This window comes from Procambarus clarkii, chromosome 58, assembly GCF_040958095.1.
Source record: "Procambarus clarkii isolate CNS0578487 chromosome 58, FALCON_Pclarkii_2.0, whole genome shotgun sequence".
Lineage (NCBI taxonomy): Eukaryota > Metazoa > Arthropoda > Malacostraca > Decapoda > Cambaridae > Procambarus > Procambarus clarkii.
Window position 1 is genome coordinate 21,923,246 of NC_091207.1, and position 25,913 is coordinate 21,949,158.

Here is a 25,913-nt window from a genome sequence, read left to right on the forward strand (position 1 = left end):
CAGCTACGTGTCTAGGGTGATCCAGAATGCAGGTTCAAATTCCCAGATTGCTCTAATGATTTTTAAGTATTAAATATATTATATACAAAGGATCATATTAAAGTGGTTACTAAGTAGGTGCAATTTGTTCATTTAATAAAGCCACTCATTTTGCACAACATTTTGGGCATGTGTTCAAAGCTGTCACTTGTGTAGTATGTATGACCAAAATGATTTTGATGCTAATATCATCCAAAATACACACAATTTTCAAGCTCCTTTGGCAGCATTTGGGCAACCAAAACAGCAATTCTAACATCTAGTAGATGAATGGCTATTAACTCAGTAGTACAACTTTGAATAAATTTCATATGGATCTGTATTTCTTTATGTATATAATCTAATAAAAACCCAGTGTTGAATGTAATGAAATGCCACTTTCTGGATGATCCCCGGTGGCTCCCTGAAGTTCTCACTGAGATTGCTGCATGCAAATGGGTCAAATCAGATGAGCGAGATCTGTTTAGCCTATCGAGAACCAGAACGAAAACCTGGGCTTTACCCTCAGAGTTGCAGACAGTGAGTGACATTTCATCACCACACTGGGAAAGCATCCAGAAAGTCACAGAAGCTTTACAGACAACTGGAGGGATAACAAGGACCTAAGCCTCAAAATTGCCAACAACTTTGCAAACAATTCACACAGAACAAGACATTAAAAATTGGCTTGAAACTTGTAGTAGTGAATGCCACCACCTAGCAGCCTGGCTCCGCATGCAGCCATCTTCCTTACTTAATTCTGGGGTTTATGAACAGCTGATTGATGAAACGACTAACCTGGTAGGGAGGGAGTTGGGGAGCCACTGGGGCTCGTCTTATGACTCATATGTCCACTTTAGTAAGCTTATGCCCAATGTGTTCAACACTACCACCTGCTCTGTTGAATCTTAGTTGAAATCTTATTGAGTTTGTAACTCTGCACTGTGTTTAATAATGTTCCAGTGGTCTGTCGGGCATTTCTCCACAATGCTGACATTTCCTCCCATCACCTGGAACCTGTAAGCATATTTTCCCTGAACATTGGTATCCATGCCTGAAGCAATGCTAGATATGATGACACTGCAGATGACTTGAGAAATGTAAGCCTTAGAACAGGTGAACAAGGAAACAGGGTCGTCCAACAAAGACACCCATCGAGGCAGAACTAGTAACACCAAAGCACCCCTATGAAAGCTAGCCTATTCATTCCGCATACACAGAGATCACACCAACGTGATGCATCAAATGAACAAACCCCTCTGAAAGCTAGCCTATTCATTCTTCACCAGGAAAGGAGAAGGCTGAACATGAACAAGCTAAACACTAGGCCTGAAGGATCAAAACCCACACCTCTTTAGAAGAGCCTTCAGCTCCCAACCCTACAGTCGGAGGCAAGAGCCAATAAAAACACAGGTTTGAGAAAGAACCAAAGGGGAACCATAAAATGAGCATCAGCAACCCATCCTCCCCTCTAGATAGTTCTTTTTTGTAACTATGTACACCAAAGTACAAATAGTGACAATCTAAGCAATTGGATAGTAGAATTTGGTACTTTATAAACTATAGACTACGACAAAATTAAGCTAAAAACAAATATTCCTAGGCCTAGTATAGCACACATGTTCTATATTAGACCTCAGATAGTGAATATTAGGCTTAGGTAATTGTCTTTGTAACATAAATAGAAAATCTTTTTCGATTTGTCCGAATTCAATAGTGCTGATTTCTACTTTCTAATTGCATTGTACATAGCTATATGTACTATGGTCTGCATTGTTATTAAAAGTACTGTACTACCAAAACAGGAGGATGGGCTGGCATAAGCTAGGCATAGGTGAAATAGCACACAAGGTCACGTGCAGAATAGAACACCATTACAGGTGGAGGCACTTATTTTTGGGACACAATTATGGGTAGTAATTGTCCAAAAAATAACCAACAATGGCTATGGATTGAAAGAGTTGAGAGTAACTAATAATGTACCGATACTTTTTTAAATATGACTGCATAATTACAGTACGTATATGTAATGGTAAATTATAAAAAAAAATTACTATGTGATAGTTGAGAGAAGTGTGCTCAAGTCTGTGTGTGATACGAGAGCAGTGAGAGGAATATCTGGAGCCTTGTCTTATCACACGTAGCTGCTAGGTATGATAAGATAAAGTGGTGAATTGATCATACTGTACTTCAAAAATATCTGAAAGGTAAAATAATAACGGCTAATAAATTGAGTGAAAGGGAACTGGCAGTCAAGTGCTAAAGATCAGTTGCAGGTGATCTTGGAGACAAGCTTTGACCAAATGAACCTTTGTTTTTACCGTGGGATATACGCAAGAAATGCTGGGTCAAGAATGCAGTGTGTACAGTTGCACAAATTGGGCGATGGAGAAGATGATCTGCTTGGCGAGATGTAGAGATTGCAAGAGCCGTTGATAAAAGAGAAAAAAAAGGATTTTATGGATAGAAAGTGAAAGAGGGGGGAGCAAAAGAATGGTGGTAGGATGACATTAAAAGGTAATTGAATTTAATAAAGCAGAATGCCATGGCTTAGCAGAAAAAGCAAATAAAACAAAAATTAGGTAAAGAAGTGAAGCAGGGTAAGGATACTTGATCAACCAGGCTGTGACTCATACGTCAGGCTGTGAACAGCCGCGTCCAACAGCCTGGTTGATCAGTCCGGCAACCAGGAGGCCTGGTCGACGACCGGGCCGCGGGGACGCTAAGCCCCGGAAGCACCTCAAGGTAACCTCAAGGGTGACTGGTAGACTGATAAATTGGGAAGTTAAAGATAGAAATGTGTGAATACTGTATACAATAGTAAAGACGAGATTAGAAATGGGTGGAGCGTGCTCTTCAAAAGTCTAATGCATAGATGTAATGAAAGAGGTGATATTATGAGTATTTTTGGATTAGTTGGTGTGAAACAAGAACAAGAACTTGTGCATTAGTGAAGGAGCTGAAGTGTGGGAAAGTTGTAGGTGTTGACGGAGTGTATGCAGGAGTGTATGCAGGAATGATTAACGGGTAGGAAGAAAGGAATGGAATGAGTGTGGAGAATTTGGCACGAGTTGTTTAGCACTTTCGCTTACCGGGCGCGCAACCTCCCCACTACCCCAGGTGGGCTTGGGCATTTCACGGGAGCACGAGGGAGAGTGAGCTAAATTCTGAAAAGTGTATACTTTTTTCAACTTTGTCATCTCAATTCTCATCCTAGGTTTTTCAATTTGGTATCAATGTGTTCGCAATAGAAGTCTCTACAGGACTAAATGAATATAAATCCCAAAAGCCCGGCGAGAAAGTGAGAGTTTCTTACCCGGGAGCGGGCAAGAGCTCTCTCTTCACTTCACTCTCTTCACTTTGGACATCTCAATTCTTGTCCTAGGTCTTTCATTTTGGTATCATTGTGTTCGCAATAGAATTCCCTACAGGCGTATATGCAAATATAAAGTCCAAATGCCTGGCATTACCCACAACAAACAGAGAAAGTGACAGAGCGTTACCCCCGTGAGTGCTAATAAAGAGCAATAAAATGGGTATTCTGTTTTCAACTTTGTTACCTCAATTCTGGTCCTAGGTCTTTCATTTTGTTATCAATGTATTCGCAATGAAATTCCCTACAGGTGTATATGCATATGCATAATATCCAAAACCGGAACAAAATCTTCCCAAAAACGCTGCTACTGTTGCCGTATGGAGGACTCGATGCCGAGTCCTCGCCGGACTTGCCCCCTGTTTTACGGAGGACTCGGTGCTGAGTCCTCGCCGAGCGAAAGTGTTAGTTGTAGTATGCCAGATGATTGAAAAAGAATAGTGACTGTACCACCATATGAATTTAAAGGGAAGCATAACAAGCATAAGAATTATAGTGGCATTAGTTTTCAAAATATAGTTGGCAAGTTGTATGGCAAGATAGTGATTTCAAGGGTACAGGAAATTACTGAGATATGGTACAGTGAGGAACAGAGTGGATTCTGTGGTGGAAGAAGGTATGCCAATCAGATATTTGATCTAAGACATGTGATAGAGAGGGCATGTGAGAAAGATTGTAATGTATGCATAGCCTTAATGGACTTGGAAAAAAAAAAATAACCCTAACAGGAGGAGGACTTTAGAGAATGGTGCGCATGTATGGAGTTGGCATACTGCTGGTAATTGGCACAACAATTTATTTACAAGTAACTGTTCATGTGTATGTTATTGGTGCAATGAAATATTGATTCGATTTTCAATGTAGGTTCGTCAGATTTGTGATGTCACTGTGGGTATTTAATATATATATTGATGGGGTGGAGCACCGACCGCCTCCCGGGTAAGTGCCCTTGGTTTTTCTTGGTAGTCTTTGGTGAGGTAGCTCCGGGGAGCCGCAGGGGTTCCCCCCAGAAAACCAGCGTTGAATGTAATGAAACGCCATTTTCTGGGCGAGTCCTGGAGGCTCCCCGGCATCCCTCCCGCCCTCCGGTCGGCGGTTTTTCGCGGTTTTTGATGTCCAGCCTCAGAACTGGGGTGTGGATCGCCGGCTCGGGGGTCTGGGGCTCCCCCTTCCCCCTCCCGGGGAGGGGGGAGCTGCGCAGACATGCGGCGCGGCTCGTGTGACGTCATGCTAGTTTGCTTGTTTTTCTTTTGGGGGAGTTCTGTCCACTCGTTTGTCAATTTTGTTGTTAACCAGAATAGGGGTTTGTTTTGGGGCGCTTACCTTTCTGGGTGCCTGTCCCGGTCGATGGCAGATAATGGAATGCTCCAAATCACATGTGCATTCTATGGTCCATTGCTCCCCGTGCCTCTCTGAGGGGGCCAGGTTCTGGCTCATGGTCCCCGGTAGGCCTAGAACTCCACCCACATCGACTGATGCAAAATAGTTAGGATATCCATATCAGCCATGGATAGCTCCGGGGAGCCTCCGGGACTCACCCAGAAAATGGCGTTTCATTACATTCAACGCTGGTTTTTTGTGTATATGGCAGCTTACAAAAAGCACTGCACACACACACACACACATTCATAAAATGATTGAATACTGCTGTAAATGTTTTATTGGAATTTGGTGATCCTGATTTTCTATGTTGTGTGTAGGATAATGGTAATAGGTGCCATTTTTAATATCCTGAAGTTTGTTTTCTTATACTGCTCAATATTTTTTTCCTAATTGAATCCTTCCCCCCTATAAAATATGAAATTATATATATTGATAATAATAATTTATCTTTTTCCCTCAAGCTCGTGATGAATACCGCACAAAGGCAGACTTGCTTGAGCGAGAGAATACAGAAATTCAGGCACGTAATGAGGAGCTGCAGAAACTTGCAGATCAAGCACGCTCGCTCAAAGATGAGGTAAGATCTCTTGTATAATGATGTTTAGCACAGTACAGAATGGAATGTAAACCTTAAAATTAGGGAGTAGAAATGAAATTGTAATTACTTCTCTCATAAAGTAAGCCAAATTGCATAAGTTTGAGCCATCACTTTCGATTGCATGATAAGAAAAGCGAGATCTGTTGTTATAAAATGAAGTTTGTGCACAGTCAGGCAGGATCATTTAATTGGGACCAACACCACAGGGAGTCACTTGAAATAAACTCAATCTAGCCCAGATGATTGATAGAGGTTCAATTCTAGTATCTTAAAAATCTTTTAAGCCCTCCCTTGGCATTACAAAAAAATGTAAACATAGGGCTAATGCAAACTGGTAAATTGCCTGCCATTATTCTGTGCTAACTGCTTCAGGGTGGCAGCATCCTGCACTCTATGATTTCCAGGTGAGATCTTCATGTTTTTCTTAACTTGTGTAAGTCAGCAGGCAGGGACTGATTTTCACTTAAGTTCAACATATTTTCATCCAATGAAACTTAATTAAGTTGCATATGCTCATGTATGTGCAGTAATGCATTTTGTGAGCCTGTTTACTGGCCTTTGCACATTCCTGAGTCTTTTGGGCCTGTTCATTCAGTTTATGGTAGGTTTAGCATAGTACTCTAGTGGCTTTGTTGCTGTTAACTATATCTTCATATGTGATCCCTTAAAACATGTTTTGGATGTATGGGTGTTCCTGTACACAGGGTATGTTCAGTCATTACCTCATTGTGTGTATGAAGGCAAATCATTGTGTAAATACCTAAGTGTAGTTAAAGGATGAGAGCTACGCTTGTGATGTCCCATTTTTCCAGTACTCTTTGTCAATGACACTTTGAAAATCTTGGAAAGTTCATAAAACTCGGTTATATAAAGATTTCTTCCTAAGACCCCAGGCATATCTTGCAGTTATCTCAAGATAATTTCAAGGCTTAGCATCCCCTCGGCTCAGGTCTTTGCCTAGGCCGCCTTTTTGTTACACATCCTCAGGAAGCAGCCTGTAGCATCTGTCTAATTCCCAGGTACCTACTTACTGCTAGGTAAACAGGTGCATCAGGGTGAAAGAAACTGCCCATTTGTTTCTGCCTCCACCGGTGATCGAACCCGGAACCTTAGGACTACGAATCCCGAGCGCTGTCGGCCGTCAGGGCCCATTCATTGCTGAATTTCCTGTATGGAAGAAGAAAAAAAAAGACATTTGTGAGAGGTTATTGCCTTTAAATGCCAAAGATACCTGTCTAGAATGTAATAGAGATTTGTTCCCAAACTTGAAAGTTGATTCATATGCTTGTGACTTTACCAGTAACAACAGCATCAGTAGAAAATACTATTCAGCTGAAACAGATTTTTCTTGTTTTTTCTGGGGGAGCTTCCAGTGGCTTCCTGAAGCTATTTCATTGAGAATGCTCCATGCAAATAGGTCACATCAGACATGGATGTTTTGTTTGGCTTACTGGGGACCAGAGCCACAATCTAGCCCCCCCTCACAGGAGCGCAGAGCGCAAGTCATATTTGACCAACACTGGGATAGCATCCAAAAAAATCGGTGAAGCTTTACAGACAAAGGCTTTATGACAGGTTGTGAAGCTTTATGACAGGTTGGATAACAAGAACTTTTCACACTAGAGATGCTGTACCGATGATGATACTTTTCAAAATGCTAGTGCTCTCTAGAGTGGAGTACTGCTGCACAATGACAGCCCCTTTCAAAGCTGGAGAAATTGCTGACCTGGAGAGCATGCAGAGATCCTTTACTGCTAGAATACACTCAGTAAAACATCTAAACTACTGGGACCGACTAAAGAGCCTAAATATATATTCCCTTGAGTGCAGGCGGGAGAGATACATCTGTACGTGGAAAATAATAGAGGGGGCTGGTCCCAAACCTGCACACAGAAATAACATCACACGAGACCAGAAGGCATGGCAGTATGTGCAGAATACCCCCGTTGAAAAGCAGAGGTGCAACAGGTACTCTGAGAGAAAACTCTTTCAACATCAGAGGCCCGAGACTGTTCAACACGCTTCCACTACACATAAGGGGCATAACTGGCCAACCCCTCACAGTGTTCAAGAGAGAACTTGACAAACACCTCCAAAGGATACCTGATCAACCAGGCTGTGACTCATACGTGAGGCTGCGAGCAGCCGCGTCCGACAGCCTGGTTGATCAGTCCAGCAACCAGGAGGCCTGGTTGATGACCGGGCCGCGGGGATGCTAAGCCTCGGAAGCACCTCAAGGTAACCTCAAGGTGAGGGTACAGTTGTGAGGCTAGAAGACTGCAAACCACCTCTTCAATTTGTATCTATATCATCAACCGATAACAATTTACCCTCCAAGTGTGATTGAACTAAATTTGGTTTAATTTTTCTTATTTGTATGGCAACCTGTTATTCATGCAGATAAAGGCATGTTATTTTCTCTGGGAATACTGATGCATCATAATTTGTTTACTTTTCAATATTGTTAGGTTGATGCACTACGGGAGATGAGCGAGCGTGCAGTAGTGTATGAGGGAACGATGGAAACTTACAAGAAGAAACTGGAAGAGTTAAGTGACCTTAAGCGACAAGTTCGCATTCTGGAGGAGAAAAACTCGGATTATGTGCAGCACAATATGGAATTGGAAGAGGTATGTACATTATTATAATAGTATTTTGCAGCTGTTGAAAAGATTGCCTGCCACATTGATGGCAGTTAATTGCAATCAATGAATTTTAGGTCATTTTGCAGATGTAAAATATATGACCTAGTGGCCATATAAGCATTCTAAATAGTTTTTTCTAAATTGTGTAAATAAAGTTCATAGTAAATTAACAAAAAGCCCATATATTAATTGCACTTGACGATGTAGTGTTGTATGTAATGTGCTGTGATAACAAAAATAATTTTATTTACAATACACAACAATTTGACAGGAAGTGAAAAAGAGTGGAACGTGGCGCCCCCAGTTAGACTTGTACAAGAAACAGGTTGCCGAGCTGCACCAGAAACTAGCAGAGGAGGCCAAGAAGACTGATCGTCAAATCTTTGAGAATAAAAAGCTGAATGAGAAAATGGAGGCCATTACTCAAGAGAAAGATGTAAGTTACAGTTTTGTATAAAACATTTGTCCAAAAGCCCTTTCCTTTTGCCTGTTGCTTGATGAGTCAGGTTAAGGGCAGCACAGGTTGGGGTGACTATACAGACAATCTATTCCTTGGTTAAGTGAATTTCAATACTGTATATCTAATGAGCTTCCTCTCCCTGATAATGGTGGCCATATACCATATTGTTGTAGGAAGTAAATTTCTGGAAGAGCTTCCTTAGTAGTTACCTGAACTTATCTTGTGGTGAAGTCAAGGATTGGAAATCACATCATGCCTCTGAGACTCATCCTGACCTACCAGGAGTCAGGACCAGTCTGGCTCTCTTTGTGAGGTGAGGCGAGCTGGGGGATTAAAGGTCTACCAAAACAAATAAAAAGCTGAAAGCAAACATTTACTTGAAGTAAATAAGGCAAATAATCATTAACATGGGTTAACGCTACCTACTTTGATGCGCCCAATTGCCACCAGATGGCAGCCCATGTCATCTGAGATTCCAGCCAGCAACCCACCTCACTTGGTATTTGCCAGGAACCTTGGATGACCTGGATCATCAGCTGGTGGCAGTTTGGTGCATAAAGGTTAGAGTTGGTAGCCTACAGTAATGATCATTTGCCTTGTTAACCTCATGGCTCATATTGAAGTACAGGTAAAGACTACTTATTGTGAATATTTCTTTAATTTACCCCTTAGCATTTGGGCTGTAATTTGCCCAAATACCTCGATAAGAGCCTAACGTGTATGAATACACTCTGGCGTCCTGTGCCCCAACACAATGAATAAATTAATTAATATTTCTTTGATATTTGGTTTAAAAACATAAACATAGTTACCTTGCCTTGTTTGACAGTTACTCAAACCTTAGGAAAATCATAAATGGTAAAACAAAATTGAAAAGCTTTTCTTTTAAAAATTCCTAGGTTTTACAAATATTGCTACATAGTCATATTTTGGTATCACTGGAAAGTATAGACAAAGTTCTGTAATCTGTGCAGGTCAAATTTCTAATTTGTTTACTAATAATTATAATAAGATCGTAAATCTTGTGTTTTTCTACACGACTTGAAAGAAGACTTAGTTTACCAATTTCATTCAAATAATGCTCAGAATGTAGCAAATAATCTTGATAATAATATAGAAAAATAAGAAAATAGCCAAAAACATGATTGTGGCCCCTTAAGCTGTAGCGAGCTGCTGAGAGACCCCGCCAGAAAAGGGAATTTAAATCTCTCCATCTCTTCTTGACTTCACTTTCCACTTTTCATCAATGTCATATGAATTGATGAATTATTTCCATTCTTGTCATATGAATCTTTAAATTATATCCTTCACCATCCTTTTCCTTTCCATTTGTTAAATTTGTTTCATCTACTAAATTAAATAATGTTAGATATTTAGAAAATTCATAATTGTCATAACCATTATTATTATTCCACTTTTCACTTTCATGGAATTGGGAGGCATTTGTCTGAGGAAAATAAGAGAAAAATATAAGGAATGGTTAGGAATGTACAAAATGACACCATCAGTTCCATACTAACCAGTATCATCAAGAATCCGCACCATCACCGAACTGGAAAATCATTCAAAACAATACTCAACTATGTTGACCAGACCACACACTAGAAGTTGAAGGGACGACGACGTTTCGGTTCGTCCTGGACCATTCTCAAGTCGATTGTCTTGAAAATGGTCCAGGACGGACCAAAACGTCGTCGTCCCTTCAACTTCTGTGGTCTGGTCAACATACTTCAGCCACATTATTGTGACTCTTCGCCTGCATATGAATACTCAACTACTTCATAAATACATAAATATACCCATGCTTGTAGAGTACATAATAATACTGTTAAGTACATTTCTCTTCTCAGCGTCTGACCAAGGAACGCGATGCTCTAAAAGAGAACATCGAAGAGCTGAAGTGTCACGTCTCCACTCTGACCTCTCCAGATACTGCTTCTCGGCCTCCTTCAGATCTGTCGGATGTTGAATTGCTGGAAGTAGTTCCACATGAAATCAGGTAGTATTTTAAAGTAATATAGGCTGCACATTTTGCTTTGTTTTCATTCATCATGTGTGGTGGCATCAGCCTGGGAAAAAAATATAATACAGGGTATAGTGAAAGATGGTTATAGCCATAAAAAAAAATAATTTGTACTTTCATCATTCATTCTATATAGTATTACAGATACAAAACATCTCCAAATTTCAGCAGTCATCCACAGCAGCACCCACTGTGTCATAAAACCAGGTGTCAGTTGTCATGCACAATACAAATGAACTCACTGCTCACACACTACTTCCATCCCAGTTTTGTTAGTTACTACTTGCCATGTGATGTTTGCACTCAGTCACTGCTTCTCACGTATTAGAGGAGTGCCAGGTAGACTACTGAATTGGATGAAAATTTTACTGACAGACTACAGATAGTAATGATCAGAGGCAATGTATCTAGAGAAATATCACTTGTGTAGTACCTCAAGGTTCAGTTCTTGCCCAGGTAATGTTCATTATCTATATAAATGATCTATTGAAAGGAGTAGAAGGAATACAGAGTTGCATAATATATATTTGCCACTGATGCTAAATTGCTAGGGAGAGTGAAGGACTTGCATGTCCTTCCAAAATGAACTAGACAAGTGATTGGCCAACACATGGTAGGTGACATTCAAAGAAATGTTTCATGTAATGGAATGTGGACTAGGGGGAAGAACCTACCTCTTAACCACTTAACCTACTGTACAAATTGTGAGAATATATTAAAAACCTCCAGCAAGGAAAGATCTAAGAGTGGTTCTGGATAGTAAACTGTCAGCAGAGGACCACATATAGGATGCATTGATAGAGGAGCCTATGCTATGCTAGTAAATTTCAACACTACATAAGAACATAAGAACAAAGGTAACTGCAGAAGACCTATTGGCCCATACGAGGCAGCTCCTATCTATAACCACCCAATCCTACTCATATACATGTCCAACCCACGCTTGAAACAATCGAGGGACCCCACCTCCACCATGTTATGCGGTAATTGGTTCCACAAATCAACAACCCAACATTAAATGCTGTATATGGATAGAGCAATATTAAAACTCCATGACATTTGTGAGATCAAAATTAGAATATGCAGCAGTGGTGTGGGTTCTCATATCTTAACACTTTCGCTCACCCCGCGCGCCACCCCTCGACAGGGCGATATGGGCCCCAGCGTGTCACGGAAGCGCGCATTAATTTCGAAAAGTGTATACTCTCTTCAACTTTGTCACCTCAATTCTCCTTCTACGAGATTAAATTTGGTATCATTGTGTTCGCAATAAAATTCTCTACAACACTAAATGCATATAAACTCCAAAAGCCCAGCTAATTACCCGCAGCAAACAGAGAAAGTGCGAACGAGTTACCCGGGAGCGCGCAAACGTGATAAAATGTTTTCACTATTTTCACTCTGGTCACCTCAATTTTTGTCCTAGGTCTTTCAATTTGGTCTCAATGGGTTCGTAATAAAATTCTCTAGAGGAACACTAGCATATAAAAAAAAAAACCTGGTCACGCTCCAACCGCCGACGAGTTGAAGACGGGCCACGCGTTAGCCGTGAGTGAGTGCTCAGAGGCCTTCCTGCTACACTCCCAATTCCCACCCTTTTCAAGCCTTTCTTTCGCAATTTTCTTCCTGGAAGGGCCTTGTTCATGATTACTATCCATCGTGGAGTAAGCGTAGATAGTTTCTAAAGCCGCAGTAAGAAATATAGCCACGGGAAATAGCCGAAATGTTCACACGTTTGAGATGCGAGGGGAGGCGACATTGGTCACAACAGTGGAGCAAAGACAATGGGCCCACGGCATGTGCCAAGCCGCCTGAGGGCCACGAGGCTCAACAAAGAAAATGGGAAGACATCGGCGCACATTTTAAAACCAGTCCCCAAAAAATCGGATAAAAACCTGATTTTTGGCGAATTTTTAAAGTGGATGACGCAATGCTGCGTCATCCCCGGCATTACCGCCAGTAAACGGATGACGCAATGCTGCGTCATCCCCGAGCGAAAGTGTTAAGTACATAAATAAACTGGAAAAGGTTCAAAGATTTGCTACTAAATGGCTCCTGGAAGTTAACATGAGCTATGAAGAGACATAAATGTTTGTCCCCAACATGTCAACCAACATGTTCACCAATAAAAGATGTGGGAAAAATGGGAAAATCTTCTTTAATTGTACTCAAAATGAGTTTCTGAGATGCGCTATTATCAAGCACATGATACAAATTTGAGCAATGTAAAGTAGGGTAGCTTGTGGCACTGAAGTTTGTCACAGTTTGTCACCTTTTACTGCCTCTTCCTTTACCAGTTAAACCTTTTGGCTGCATTTTGCCAACCTACACTTTGCATTGTAGTTTTTCTGACGGCTATAAATCATTCTTGTTTGTTGTCTAATTCCTTTTGCACCTAAATATTATTAGTTAGCAGGTTATAGGAACTCATAAGAAACAATTTCACATTCTAGATTTGTTTCCATAATTATTTCATCTGAATCATGTAGAGTTTATATTTTCATCTCTGTGGGCAGTAGAGAAGATATGGACATGTTCTCTGCTGTTACGTTCATCCATCTGTTCAAAGTTCACAAGTACTGACCACACCTCAAGTGTAGTGGAGTCTGAGGCAGATCAGAGCAAGTATGACTGATATTGTCCTATAATATTTCTCATTTCCCGAACGAGTCCTTACTTGTTCTCTTGACCTATAACGCTGAGAATGTTAAATGTCATGATCATCTGTGGATCCCCTCTCCTCCTGTGTTTGTAGATGCATCATCTTTAGTGTTAATGTTAATACCAGGAATTCGAAACCTGCAGGCGATGAGTCACAATAACGTGACTGAAGTATGTTGACCAGATCACACACTAGAAGGTGAAGGGACAACGATGCTGAGGTCCGTCCTGGACCATTATCAAGTCACAATAGACTTGAGAATGGTCCAGGACGGACCGAAACGTCGTCGTCCCTTCACCTTCTAGTGTGTGGTCTGGTCAACAATTCGAAACCTCTTTTGGGATGAGATTATCAAATACAATATGTATTGTCTAAAAAGGCAGAGAGTAAATGATGACATGACTGAAGTATACAAGTTGATGAAATAGCATAAGGGAGTTATTAATGAGGTGTTAAATAAATCTATAGAAATTAGAATGTGAAACAAGTTATACAAAATAAATTTAGATTCACAAATTACCTGGGTAAATACTGTTTTGGATCAGAAGCTGTTGATTTGTGAAACAGATTATAGAGTAAACTAATACACAAGAAATCGCTAGATTGGTTCAAGCGTAGGTTAGAAATACATACAAGTGTTTGGACAAGTATAAATAAGAACTCCCTTACATAGGCCAATAGGTCTTCAGAAATTGATTAACGACATTTTCTTCATTATTCTTGTTAGATATCGGACACCATTTGTTATAAATTGTTTAATATTCCAGAGAAAAGCTGATGCGACTGCAACATGAAAATAGCATGTTGAAACAAAGGGCAGCTGAAGGTGGCAGCCGTGAACAACTACCTGTTCTTCAGACTTTGGTGTCAGACTTACAGGAACGCCAGAATTCCCTGACTCAGGAGAACAGGTGGGATTCCAAGGGAGACTTAGGCTACCCAAAATACAAGTTCAGGGAAGGATGCATTACCCCACCATCTTTCTCTAATTTCTCCTTCCTAGATGCATATTTAAGTGTTGATCCCAATAGGAAGATGAAATTATTCAAGAAAAATTTGAAGTGGGCAAGTGAATCTGATCTATTAATTTTACGGCAACCTAAAGGACTGCTGTCTACAAATTTTTTATCTGCAACTTTACCTTTGCAGCCTCCTCTGCCTGTCTCTTCTTCTTCCTTTGCAACCCAGACAAGTAAAGAAAACCCTATTGTTATTCACCACATACATGAGTTTAAAATGTCACCATCACCAACAAATGATGACAGTGGGTGTTGCCGCACCTCGCCCAGCAGCTGCGAAGGCTGCGAAGATACTGGCTGTACAGAAACTCACTTGCCAGATTATTCTGGGACTCTGGACTCTGGTATATCAGGAATTTACTCTGGCACCTTAGAGTCAGGGATGTCTGGATTGTACCGTTGTTTGAGTCCAGTTATCCCATCTATAGTTGAAGAATGCACAACCCATCACATGACAGACATTCTCCCAGCACTAGCAGGCCATAGAGTGTCATCTCCTTCAGTGATGCACCACACTCACCCAGCACACACTTCCTGTCTCCACTGTTGTTCACCTCATGTTTCTCAAGAATATAATGGGGAAGAAAGTGACAAAGACACAAGAAAAACTAGCTGTGCATCTCCAGTACCACCTCCACGCCCACATACTGTCTGCTCATTAAACCCTCCATATAAGTATAATCACAGATCAGCGCCAATCTCCACATCTCCACTGCGACAGTTACCCATTTCTCAAGCCTTATCTCCACATTTAAGTTCTTCCCCATCAGCTTTTCCTTTACCTACTATATGCCTTCCATCTACAATGGTAGATTTATCTTTTGTTTATACTCAATCAAATAAATCTTTATCTAAACCAGCACTTGAGGGAGCAGTGCAGATATCCCCACATGCATCATCTGATTCCCTAACAACAACAACAACACCCACTTATTCATCTCTGAACCCATTGCCAGTGTCTTCCCCACAAGGTCGTAGGACTGCTGCAGGATTTTCTCGGTCTTCTCTTCCACCTGAATCTCCAACTCCCCATAACTCTCCACGTTTACCCAACAGCATTTATGCTACTCGTAACAGATCTTGTAAAAATTTATCATTATTGTCTTTACATAACGAAACTGGTACAAATCTCAGAGAGATTCCAGTTGCAGAAAGTATTCTCATAAATAGAGCAAATAGTCCAGAAAAGGGGAGTAGGTCTTATCAAGAAAGGAATAAATTAAATTTAGATAATGGATATAAGAATATTTTAGAGAAAGGCTCAGTTTCATCTGATTCTCAAGTTCCATCAGCTTCAAAAAATCAAATGATAGCTAATGAAGGTTCTGGGTTAGTACCCAATGCTACTTTGGCTCAGTCACCAGAGAAAGATTCAAGTTGTTTTGTAAGAAACACTACAAATTCTGAAACCACTTGTAACAATATTATGCCTCAAGTTGCTGTAGCAAGACAAACCGAGGCAAAAAGTGAAAAGAGTAATGCTGTTCAGATGTCAAATGCTTTCTCATTCTCTAAGCAGGACAAAAATGACATTAGACAAGTGATATTTCCTAAAACAGGCACGCTCCTTTCAACAAATGCTAACTCGGGGACACATTTTCCCAGTAAAATCAACAAAATTAGCACGGGTGTGTCTCTTCCCAGCAGTATTAACAAAGAAAGTAAACCAGTGGCAGAAACTCCAGAGGGTCTTGGAATACTAAGTTCCTCAGGATTTAAATATCCTTCCACTGTTACAAGCAGCAGTAGTAGTACCACCTTATTCTCCAGCACAAAAGCTGCCTATACTCCGTTAACTACTAATACAGTAAGAGGAAAAGATAATAAACTGTATTCTAAAAGTAATCTTGCTTCAAGTAGCACCTTAGCAGTGGTTAACAAAAACCAAGGATCAGTGCCACCTATTAAATCTGGTAACCATGTAAAATTTTCTGAACCTGTGGTAAGCCAAGTAACTCACAGCCATCATGAAACTATTCCAAATCACTACTTGTCAGCTTCTCCAAGAGAAAGAATGCTGGCAGTTGCAGGTAGGTCAACTCGGAAGTCCATCATTTTAAAAGCTACCAATGCTAAACATGAGTCTCCAAAAAGTAAGAAAAATACTCCTGAGGTTACCTTGGTTAGTGATTCCCTCTTTACGCACTTTGAGGTCTCGCCAGAAACTCAGAGTCAGAGGTTGGAAAAAGACTTGGTTCCTTCTGCCACTGACACCGATACTGATCTGGAGACACTAGAGCGAAGGCTGACCTTAGGAATGTATGCTGCTCCTCTTGTAAGCTCAGAATCGTGTGCTTCCTTTAGCCATGATGATGCTGATGATGACCCATCAGCGACAGATTATTGCACAGATAATGCCTCGGATATGGATGAATATAATCCAAATCAGTTTAAGATTTACAATGATGGTGAAGAACATAGCATAGCAGACATTAAAAATGGTGAAGCTATCAAGATCCATGAAGGAGACAATATTGTACTAATAAACGATGGATCAAACAGTGCAGCATCACTTGCTCGTACATATAGTTTCTTTCGTAGACAGATCAAGGCTAATAAAAAGCAAAGAAAAGTGGCAGCAAAGGAATCATTACCACTAGCTATTAGTGGTGGAGTTGTAAAGCCCAAAAACAAAACAGCCAAGCACATGGTAGCAGAGACATTTAGTGCGATGTTCACCCTTTGTACTCCTTAAAAGATGATGGAAATTTAGACAATTTTTCAGTTGTGGCCAAGGAAGGGAAACTCAGTGATTGTAGTGAATCTGGTGGCCAGTGCATCTAGCTTTTTTTTTTATTTTTTTATGTATCTGTCCTGCCTGCATTCATCAAGCGATCCCTAAATGACAAGCATGCTTAAGTAATTTAAGCTCATTGTGGTCATTTTCAGAACAAACTCAATATTCTGGTTATGGTAAGATCTAGATATGTTGCATATAACGTCTTGAAGATTTTATCACATTACTATTACGTAAAATTCAAATTGGAATTTGGATGATTAATGATTTACACAAGGTGTATCTCCTATTTCTATTGAGCAACTAATGTAACTAAATAATGCTTTTTATTTGGTATTTAAATCTCTAGGGATGTATTTATATAATAATTCCTCTATGCCTATCTTTCTATTTCAATCCTCTGCTCTTCTAGTCATGGTACTGTCTTAACAGCAGCTCTTTAGGTTGTTGTAGCATCAATATTGTCTTCTAAGTGCTCTCACTTAGGTATATCTATTTGTTAAATATAAAGTATCAAATTAGTAAGCCAGGCTTACTACCGCCCATAAAACTAGTCATATATGGTGTATTTAGAACATTTAGCCTTGTGGTGCTCTTGTGCATATTACTAGGTAAGACTTCTAAAACTTCAGTATTGTGCCAAACATAGAATTAATGTTGCATTTGTTCTCACTTTAGGTAAAAGATTTTAATGTTATTTTAGTAAACAGCTTTTTCCAAGTCAATTTGTAATGTTTGATACTGTATATGTTATAATGATCTTCATTAGATATTCAGTAAGTGTTAGGTGAAATTGTTAGTACATATATTTGTTTATTGAAGCGTACAAAGTATTTGAAGAATATTACCTAAGGTGGGCCTGATGCTGCTGAACCACAGGTATTAAAGATAAAGTTTTAGCTTGTGCAATCTATTAATAATAAGCAGCTTGTGTCAGCTTTGACTATTGCGCTTTCTACAATACAACTGCCAAATTGTCATGTGTTAGAGGAGATGCAGCAATATTCCTTTCCTTTTTGTTATTAACAAATCAATATATGGCTGAATCACTAATTGTTATTTGTACTCTTTAGTTGTGAATAATTTTAAGTTGAACTGCTAGATTTACTTAGCATGTAAAATTATTTATGAGTTATTCAGTGAAGTTAATGAATGTGGAGCTTTATTTTAGCATCGCATGTTAAATACAGGCGACCGGTGCTCAAGCAGTATTGCCTTGATTTGATGTCAGTCAGAAACAAGTCTTAAATGGCAAGCTTAGCTTGCATGAGATAAGAACTAAATCCTTCCTTTTAAGGTTTATGCAAAATTATTCCCAGATCTCATAAATTTTTAATTTGATTAGATTTTGGAAACAGGCAACTTGCTTTTATTAAAACTTTTTAAATAATAAAAAGAAAATATAATTGATTGAAATTATCATCCCAGAGTCAAATTAAAAGTTCTTACAGCCTCTACCTCGGAATCTCACGTTAAAATCTCTTACGCACGCTAAAATGGAATGGCAGCATTCTAGATACATTATTGTTACTAATGAGAAGTTACACAAAGTCTAGAATAGTGACGATTGATCATATCCTCTTGATAGCAAAAATATTGCAGTTGCAAATTTACAGTGAAGTTAAAGAATATAAATGAAATAATAACAAATTAAAAAGCAAAATGCAAAATTAGTAGCAGCACTTCCCATAAATTATTGTATTTTACTGTACTGTAATCATAGATGAGAAAGGATTGGGGTGCATTAAAATAATAATAGTTTTTTCACTCGGATTTAGATTAACGCTCCTTAAAAAGTACTTGTAATGCATTATAACAATTTGTCAGTTTTAGAATTTTACATTTAATTATTGTGATAATACAGTATAAGACATTGAGTTGAGGTAGCACGAATTTTGCTTGGTGCCACTGCATCTTTAAGCATAAGTCATTAACTAGTGTAAGCATGATTCATGTACTATAAGTGGTGCTTTATGTGCTTTTTGGATTACGTTGTTGCATTGCAACATCTCCCAGACATTCTGCAATTCTTGTTGTACTACAAGGATGAAAAAAGTAATGAATTTCATCTACATCATTAGTGAATGCAAAAATCTATTTTATTTAGAACGTTTGTGGCTAGGAATTGAGAGGAGAATTCAGTAATGATATTCAGGTAAGTGTTTTACAGAGGAATGAGTGAAAGAGGTGATTTCAATGGTCTTTTTGGCACAATTTTGTATAATACAAGACTTTCCCAGAATGCTCATTTAGTTTACACATGCGTGCATATAATGCTTGTATGTACAGTATATCAGTATATTTAGTTATGTACATATGTACAAAAGTAGGCACTCGCATAGTATGAAAGACGTGTTTTGGAAAAATCTTGTACAACATTAAATCATTCTTTTTGAATTTAATGTTATATGAGGAAAATAGTGAGTCATTCCACGCATTTTGCTAGGTAATTACTCTTGTACTCTTATTCTGGCAACATACCTACAGTGCCTGAATGTTGTTTTATGTTCTCTCTTCACTTTTCTACTACAAGTATACTGTATAAAGTAGATCTGAATGCTAACCAATGATGTAGACAAGCTGCAGAATGCTTGGGATGAGCCTTGTGGATTAAAAATAAAATGTCTGTAAAGACAAAATTAAAAGGTTCACCAACTTGAGCAATACAGTCATGCATCATGTTCACTGATTTCTGGTGATAAAGGATATGGTTTTACCATGTAAATTTCATGCTGCACAAATGTGTATTTTGTGATAGTCTGCTGCACATGTGCTCGTGCACACAAACTAAGGTGCCGAGAAAATATTAGAAGTTTTCTTTTGCAAACAGCGTGGTAGACAGTTGGAACAAGTTAAGTGAGGTGGTGGTGGAGGCCAAAACAGTCAGTAGTTTCAGAGCGTTATATGACTTAAAAAGAAAAGTACTAAAGAGTACTAAAAAGATGGGACACTACAAGCGTAGCTCTTATCCTGTAACTACACTTAGGTAATTACACACACTCACATTCACACACATGCATACACACACAAGCGTATGTGCATCTAAGCTGAGCATTCCATTTTAATTTATTTTTTATATACAGTACAGAAATCTTGCCAGATGTATTGAAAATAAGGCTAACTTAGTTCCATTCTACAAAAATGGTAGCAGAGAAGACCACTTAATTATAGATCTGTATCGTTGACTATCAGGTAGTCAAAGAACTAGAAAAAATTATTAAAACCAAATGGGTAGAACACCTGATGAGAAATGATATAACAACACGGTATGGTTTCGAACAGGAAGATCTTGTGTAACAAATCTGCTTAGCTTCTATGATAGTCACAGATCTTACAAAAAAGAGATGGTTGGAGTGGCTGCATTTATCTGGACCTAAAAACGTTTTTGACAAAGTCCCACATAAGAACTTGTTCTTGACATACTGGAGGAGTGACAGGGAGATGTATAACATGGATTAAATTTTCTGACAAACATGGGACAGTAATTGGAGGCAATGTATCAAACTGGAGAAATATTACTAGCGGAGTACCACAAAGTTCAGTTCTAGCACCAATAATGTTCATCGTTTATATGAACAATCTTCCAGAAGGAATACAGAATTATATGAACATATTTCCATATGATGTGAAGATACTAGGGAAGATAGGAAACTTGGTTAATTTTCATGCCTTTCAAGATGACCTGACCTAAATTAATCTATGGGGCAACACTTGGCAGATGGAATTTAATATGAATAAATGCCACATTATGGAATGTGGAAGAGGAGAAAATAGGACACATACAACTCACAAATTATGTGAAAAAGCTTTGTATTTTAACTTATATGATCACTACATACAGAATATTAACAGGAATTGACAAAATTTACAAGTGGTGGTGTTGAAACCTGGAACTTCTAGAACAAAAGGTCATAGATTTAAAGCTAATGAAACAAAGCTGCTGAAAAATATTAGAAAGTTCACTTTTGCAAAGTGGGAGATTGTTGTAACATGTTAAGTGAGGTGGTGGTGGATGCCAGAAGTCAGTAGTTTCAGATAGTCAAATGACAGAGTACTGGAAAAAAGGGACACCAGAAACGTAGCTCTCGTCTCGTGACTACACTTGGGTAATTACATACATACATACATACATATCCTGTCTTTCATCAAATTGATAGATGTACTGTTTGCTATTACAGTATTAAGTTTAAAAATATGTACTTCTTTTAACCTCTTCGTATGACTTGTATGCATATGTTTGCATTTACTAAATGGTTACCAAAAAGTTCATTATGTAGTGCATACATCCCATAGTAATATTTATAGTGAGAGTGATATCAAGAGGAAGACCAACCTGCACTTAGGATGAGCTTATGGTAGGATAGAATGCTGCTGTCACATTTGTGGCATTTAAAGAGTAGAGGATACCCGTCATATTATACATTTTATATATATAAATATAAATAAAATATTGAATGTGCTTTGAAGTTTGTGTGTGTAAGTGCTTGCTATCTAATGCATGATTGTCAGTTGTTGCATGTGAACTACAAACTACCCCTACCTCACCTACCAGCACATTTTATCCTCTCATTCCAGTCACACAATCGTCTAGCTTTTCTTCTCGTGCAAAGCTGCAGTAAAAAAAAAAAAATGTATAGATATAAATCTTGGCTACTCATGCATATATTGTGGTGTGTGTAGGCCAAGATAATTGGGGAAAGTAGACGAGTATAGTTGTATACTGTACCACTTCGGCTTGAGACAACTGTGAAGATGTCGCCTTTTTATTTTTTACTCCCTATTAAAAATGAATAAATACATAATATATAATACTAACTTGTGAATATTAAGATACTATATTTTATTGAACTATTAACTGTAATGCAGCTATTGATAATAAGTAAAAGTTTTGCATCCCTTAAACATAATGATTCACAGTTTATTCAGGTGGTGATATTAAGCAAGAGAGAGAACACGCGGATACTTTGTTGGCATATATAATCACTTATGGCCAGGATGACACACTGATCGTACACACACTCTTCACATAAGGTTTTCATTGCAGTGTCAAAGACAAGGTTACAATAACTTGTTCCAAAGTAAAGGATTGCCATCAAACTGTAACCCAAAATGTATTTTTAATCATTATTTAATAATAAAATAAAACAAAATATATAAAAAATATAATAGGGGTGGTAGGAGAAGAAAAGATTAAAGTGTTCAGTGAGAATCCACAAGGTCTTCTCCGAGTAGAGAAGGTCTTCTCTTTATTTTCTTCTTCGAGGCTGTGGGTCTCTACAATTGCACCAGAGTTGGTACCCCTATTATATATATAATATATAAAATATTTATATATATTTCATTTAGTTGTACTAGACTTTTATTAGTTTTCCAAAATATAAACTACTATTGAGAAGGGATTGCTGAGAAAATTAATTGGTTTAGTTATGTCAACAGATATAAATATATTCCAAATTTATTTGAATTTAGAAAAATTTGACTTGAAGGTAATATGATCTTACATGTTATTGTTAACTATATTTTGTTTTCAAGTTGATGCAATATGTAGAAGCTTGTTGCGTTTGTTGCACATACTGAGCTATAGAGTTCCCTGGCGTATGTGAGGGTAAATTAGAGTAAGAGGCAACGTGTGGTGTTAGTGCGGTGTGTGTATGTGTGTCGTGTGTCGGTTTAAGCCTGGCAACTCTTGCTTAAGATACATCCTGAGCTTCATAGCCCTGCATTATTCTTGCACTTGAAACATTAGTTGCTCGGGTTGTCGTTAATTGTATACACTACTCGAATACTTTAACATCTCAAGAAAGAGAAAATATGCTTCTGTTTTCATGAAATGTACTTATATAAAAGTTAATTAACTATAGATACAAAAGTAATTATTTCCATTAATTAGATAATACAATTTTTTAAATGGAGCCATACACATATACAAAGGTATAGTTTAAGTTAATAAGCTTGCTGCAGAGTTGTAAATATATATATAGTAACTATAGAAATAGAATTGTGTGAAAAGATTGAAAATAACGTACGTGATATAGTAGTGTGGTAACTAGGAAATGTTAGTAGAGGGCAAGTAAGCCACTTTATAGAGTGTAATGCAGCACTGCAAGCCCTAGCAATCCTCTCCTTATCTTGTTCATAAGCATCCTCAGTTTTCCTCAGTAGAAAACTGAGCAATTGCTGACATAGGTGTAACTGGTAGAGGTAAGGGGTTAGTTTGTGGTATTCTCAACTTCTGAGTATGCATTATTTTACAGCATTTTTTTATATAAATCTTTTTTTTAAGTTAATTTTGATAATGTATAAAATATCAAAATACAATTTGCTATTTGAGTTGATATGAGTTGTTTTATTTCATTATAGCCTACCTTGGGTTGCTTGGGCTTGTTTGCTTGACTATTACTGCTCTCTTGTTGTAGTTTCTTGTGCTCTCTTTTGCTCTTCTCTCACCTTTACTAACTTGTGCCACTTGCCTCCTATTAATACTGTATAGATCTTACTTCCTATAAGCGCACTATAGTACTTGTAACGTGTGTAATTGTCAAGGTGCACAAAAACATTCCCATTAAGTGATGAAGTGTTCGAATACATTAAAGTAAGTTCCTATATTATGAAATGTTTTTGTGTTTAAAAGTTATAATTTGTCTTATATTTATAATTTACTTCGGTTTCTATAATCTGAGTTTTTTCTTGCCAAGTCATGAAAATGTTACTTTAGTAGGACTTGTTAACATAGATCTATTTTTATTTTTAATATAGCAAACTAACATCTGGTTTGCCATTTACTAGTGAATGGTGTGGTAACAACTTGGACTAAGTATTGAACTAGGCAGGTAACTTGCTGTTAAGGTGACAAGTTCTGTGCTTGCTGAAGGGAAGCATACTGCCAACTCTTTATATGGAAATAATGTATTTCTTTTATCCAGAAAATGTAATTTCTGTTTATATATTGTCTATGGTAAATTGTGATACTGTCTTCATCTCTTCTAAAACTCGTATCTTCTGTTCATTAACATGTGGCAAAATATAAAGTTTTCTCAAAATGCTTCACTTAGCAGCCATCTCTACTCTTTTTCAGATGTGTAATACACACATTAAATGTTTGCTGACAAAATCTGCATGATGATTTGCATGTTATAAATGGAATTACTATATAATTACTTAAAAGATGTTACAAACTATGCTGTATATATATTATAAATGTATCTATTGGACATGGACATGCGTACCTGCAAGTTAAGCTGCACCTCTGTGATGAAACCTTTGGTGAATTTGCCTCATTTTTGTTTGTGAAATATCATATGATGATAAACGTGTTTATGAAGTTTTATCAAATTGTCTCCAGTTGTTTGAAAGTTTTGATGCACACAAAAATGGCTCCATTTTCATATATGTTTGCCACTTAAGTATTTCCTGCAGAAGTGAAATTCTTGTTTAAAACGCACACAATTGATGTTTCAAAAGTGGCGATGCAAACAAAATTGTGATGGAAGCGTAAGTGGATAAACAGGAAAAGGATTAGTACCATTCAGTATTTTCCTACAGTTAAAGGTGGGTAATGAAAAACCTTGTATGTCATGTTGCGTTCAATCTTTATTTATTTATTTATTTATTTATTTATTTATTTATTTATTTATTTATTTATTTATTTATTTATTTATTTATTTATTTATTTATATATATATATATATATATATATATATATATATATATATATATATATATATATATATATATATATACACATACACATACACATACACATACACATACACATACACATACACACACACATACACACACACACACACACACACACACACACACACACACAGTATATAAAATTTTATTTATTTATTTTGGTATATTATTTATAGATGGAAGAACTGATCTCACAATGTAAACTTTTTTTTAGGCCTTTGTTCATTAAATTCCAGAGATATTTTGCTGGTTACCAATTGGGAAAAAAATCAGGCTTTGAGTAAATATATAAAGTTTCTTTTTTGAGCAAGGCACTTTATTCTTCCTAAAGAGAGTTTGAGGAAGGATTTTATTGAGAATGCATTATCAATAATGATAATCCATTATCATAGATTATCTTTGGATAGGATAATGGTAATCCAATGCAGGGTGACATTCCACACTCCAAATAATCCCAGAGAAAACCAGTCCAGTGTCACAAAGTTCATTTCATAATGCTTTGTTTTCCTAGTTCTACTAGCATCACAAGGACTGCCAAGTAGTGTTCTTCCAAACTGCTGTTGCCCACCTGGTCTCTATTCCTGACTATCACCGGATGGCAACAACTATTCCAGCTCGTGGTTCCTTTGTTTTGAGCTCGATCACATTTTGGCTGGCATAAAAAGAGAACGTCACAAAAATTTAGTAAATTGAGATTATTTGAGTGTCTTACTTAAAAAATATTTTGTTCTTATTCACTCAAAGCCTGAATTCAGATCAGTCCCACTCTGCAGTTCCTAAAGGCAAGCGTTAAACAGAAGTGACAAACTGCAACAAAGAATAGTAACAGGTTAAATTTTTACTGAAGTGCAGAGTTGGGGCCCTAAAGGTACAGGATAGGCAGCAGATAAGACTCCAAAGAGCCATCACAAGATGCTGAGGGGTACCAACAGGAGAGCAACTATCTTGAAAGGCTTGAAAGAGAAACATTGAATAATATATGAATGATATGATGGAGGAGTCAAAAGGTTGAATAATAAAGTGAATGTTTGTGTGTGTGTGTGGGAGGGGGGTTAGTAGTTTCCTGCCTTGAGTGAATAAAGCATTGGGGTTGCACATAGCATTACTGAGCATTACTGAAATGTTTGCAGGCCTTCCCTATCATAACACTAGTGCCGCTTGCCAAAAAAAAAAAAAAAAGCCGAGATGGAAGACCACAAACCTCTCCTTGGGAGCATGTTGGGATATATGATATCAGATGGGACAAGTGGTTCAGTGGATGCCCTCATGTCACCCAGAACCTGCTGCACCTGATTTT

The 25,913-nt window shown here is 38.0% G+C and overlaps 1 protein-coding gene across 2 annotated transcripts in view; it reads left to right on the forward strand.

Annotated features, from left to right (window-relative positions):
* The window catches only part of LOC123767894 (hook microtubule tethering protein), a 269,532-nt gene that overhangs the window by 194,935 nt on the left and 48,684 nt on the right, over positions 1 to 25,913 (forward strand). For both annotated transcript variants that reach the window (XM_045757969.2, XM_045757968.2), the window contains exons 8-12: positions 5,236 to 5,351; positions 7,841 to 8,002; positions 8,289 to 8,453; positions 10,328 to 10,476; positions 13,930 to 14,073. In XM_045757969.2, the coding sequence (XP_045613925.1) occupies positions 5,236 to 5,351; positions 7,841 to 8,002; positions 8,289 to 8,453; positions 10,328 to 10,476; positions 13,930 to 14,073 (736 nt within the window). The remainder of the gene's footprint in view (positions 1 to 5,235; positions 5,352 to 7,840; positions 8,003 to 8,288; positions 8,454 to 10,327; positions 10,477 to 13,929; positions 14,074 to 25,913) is intronic.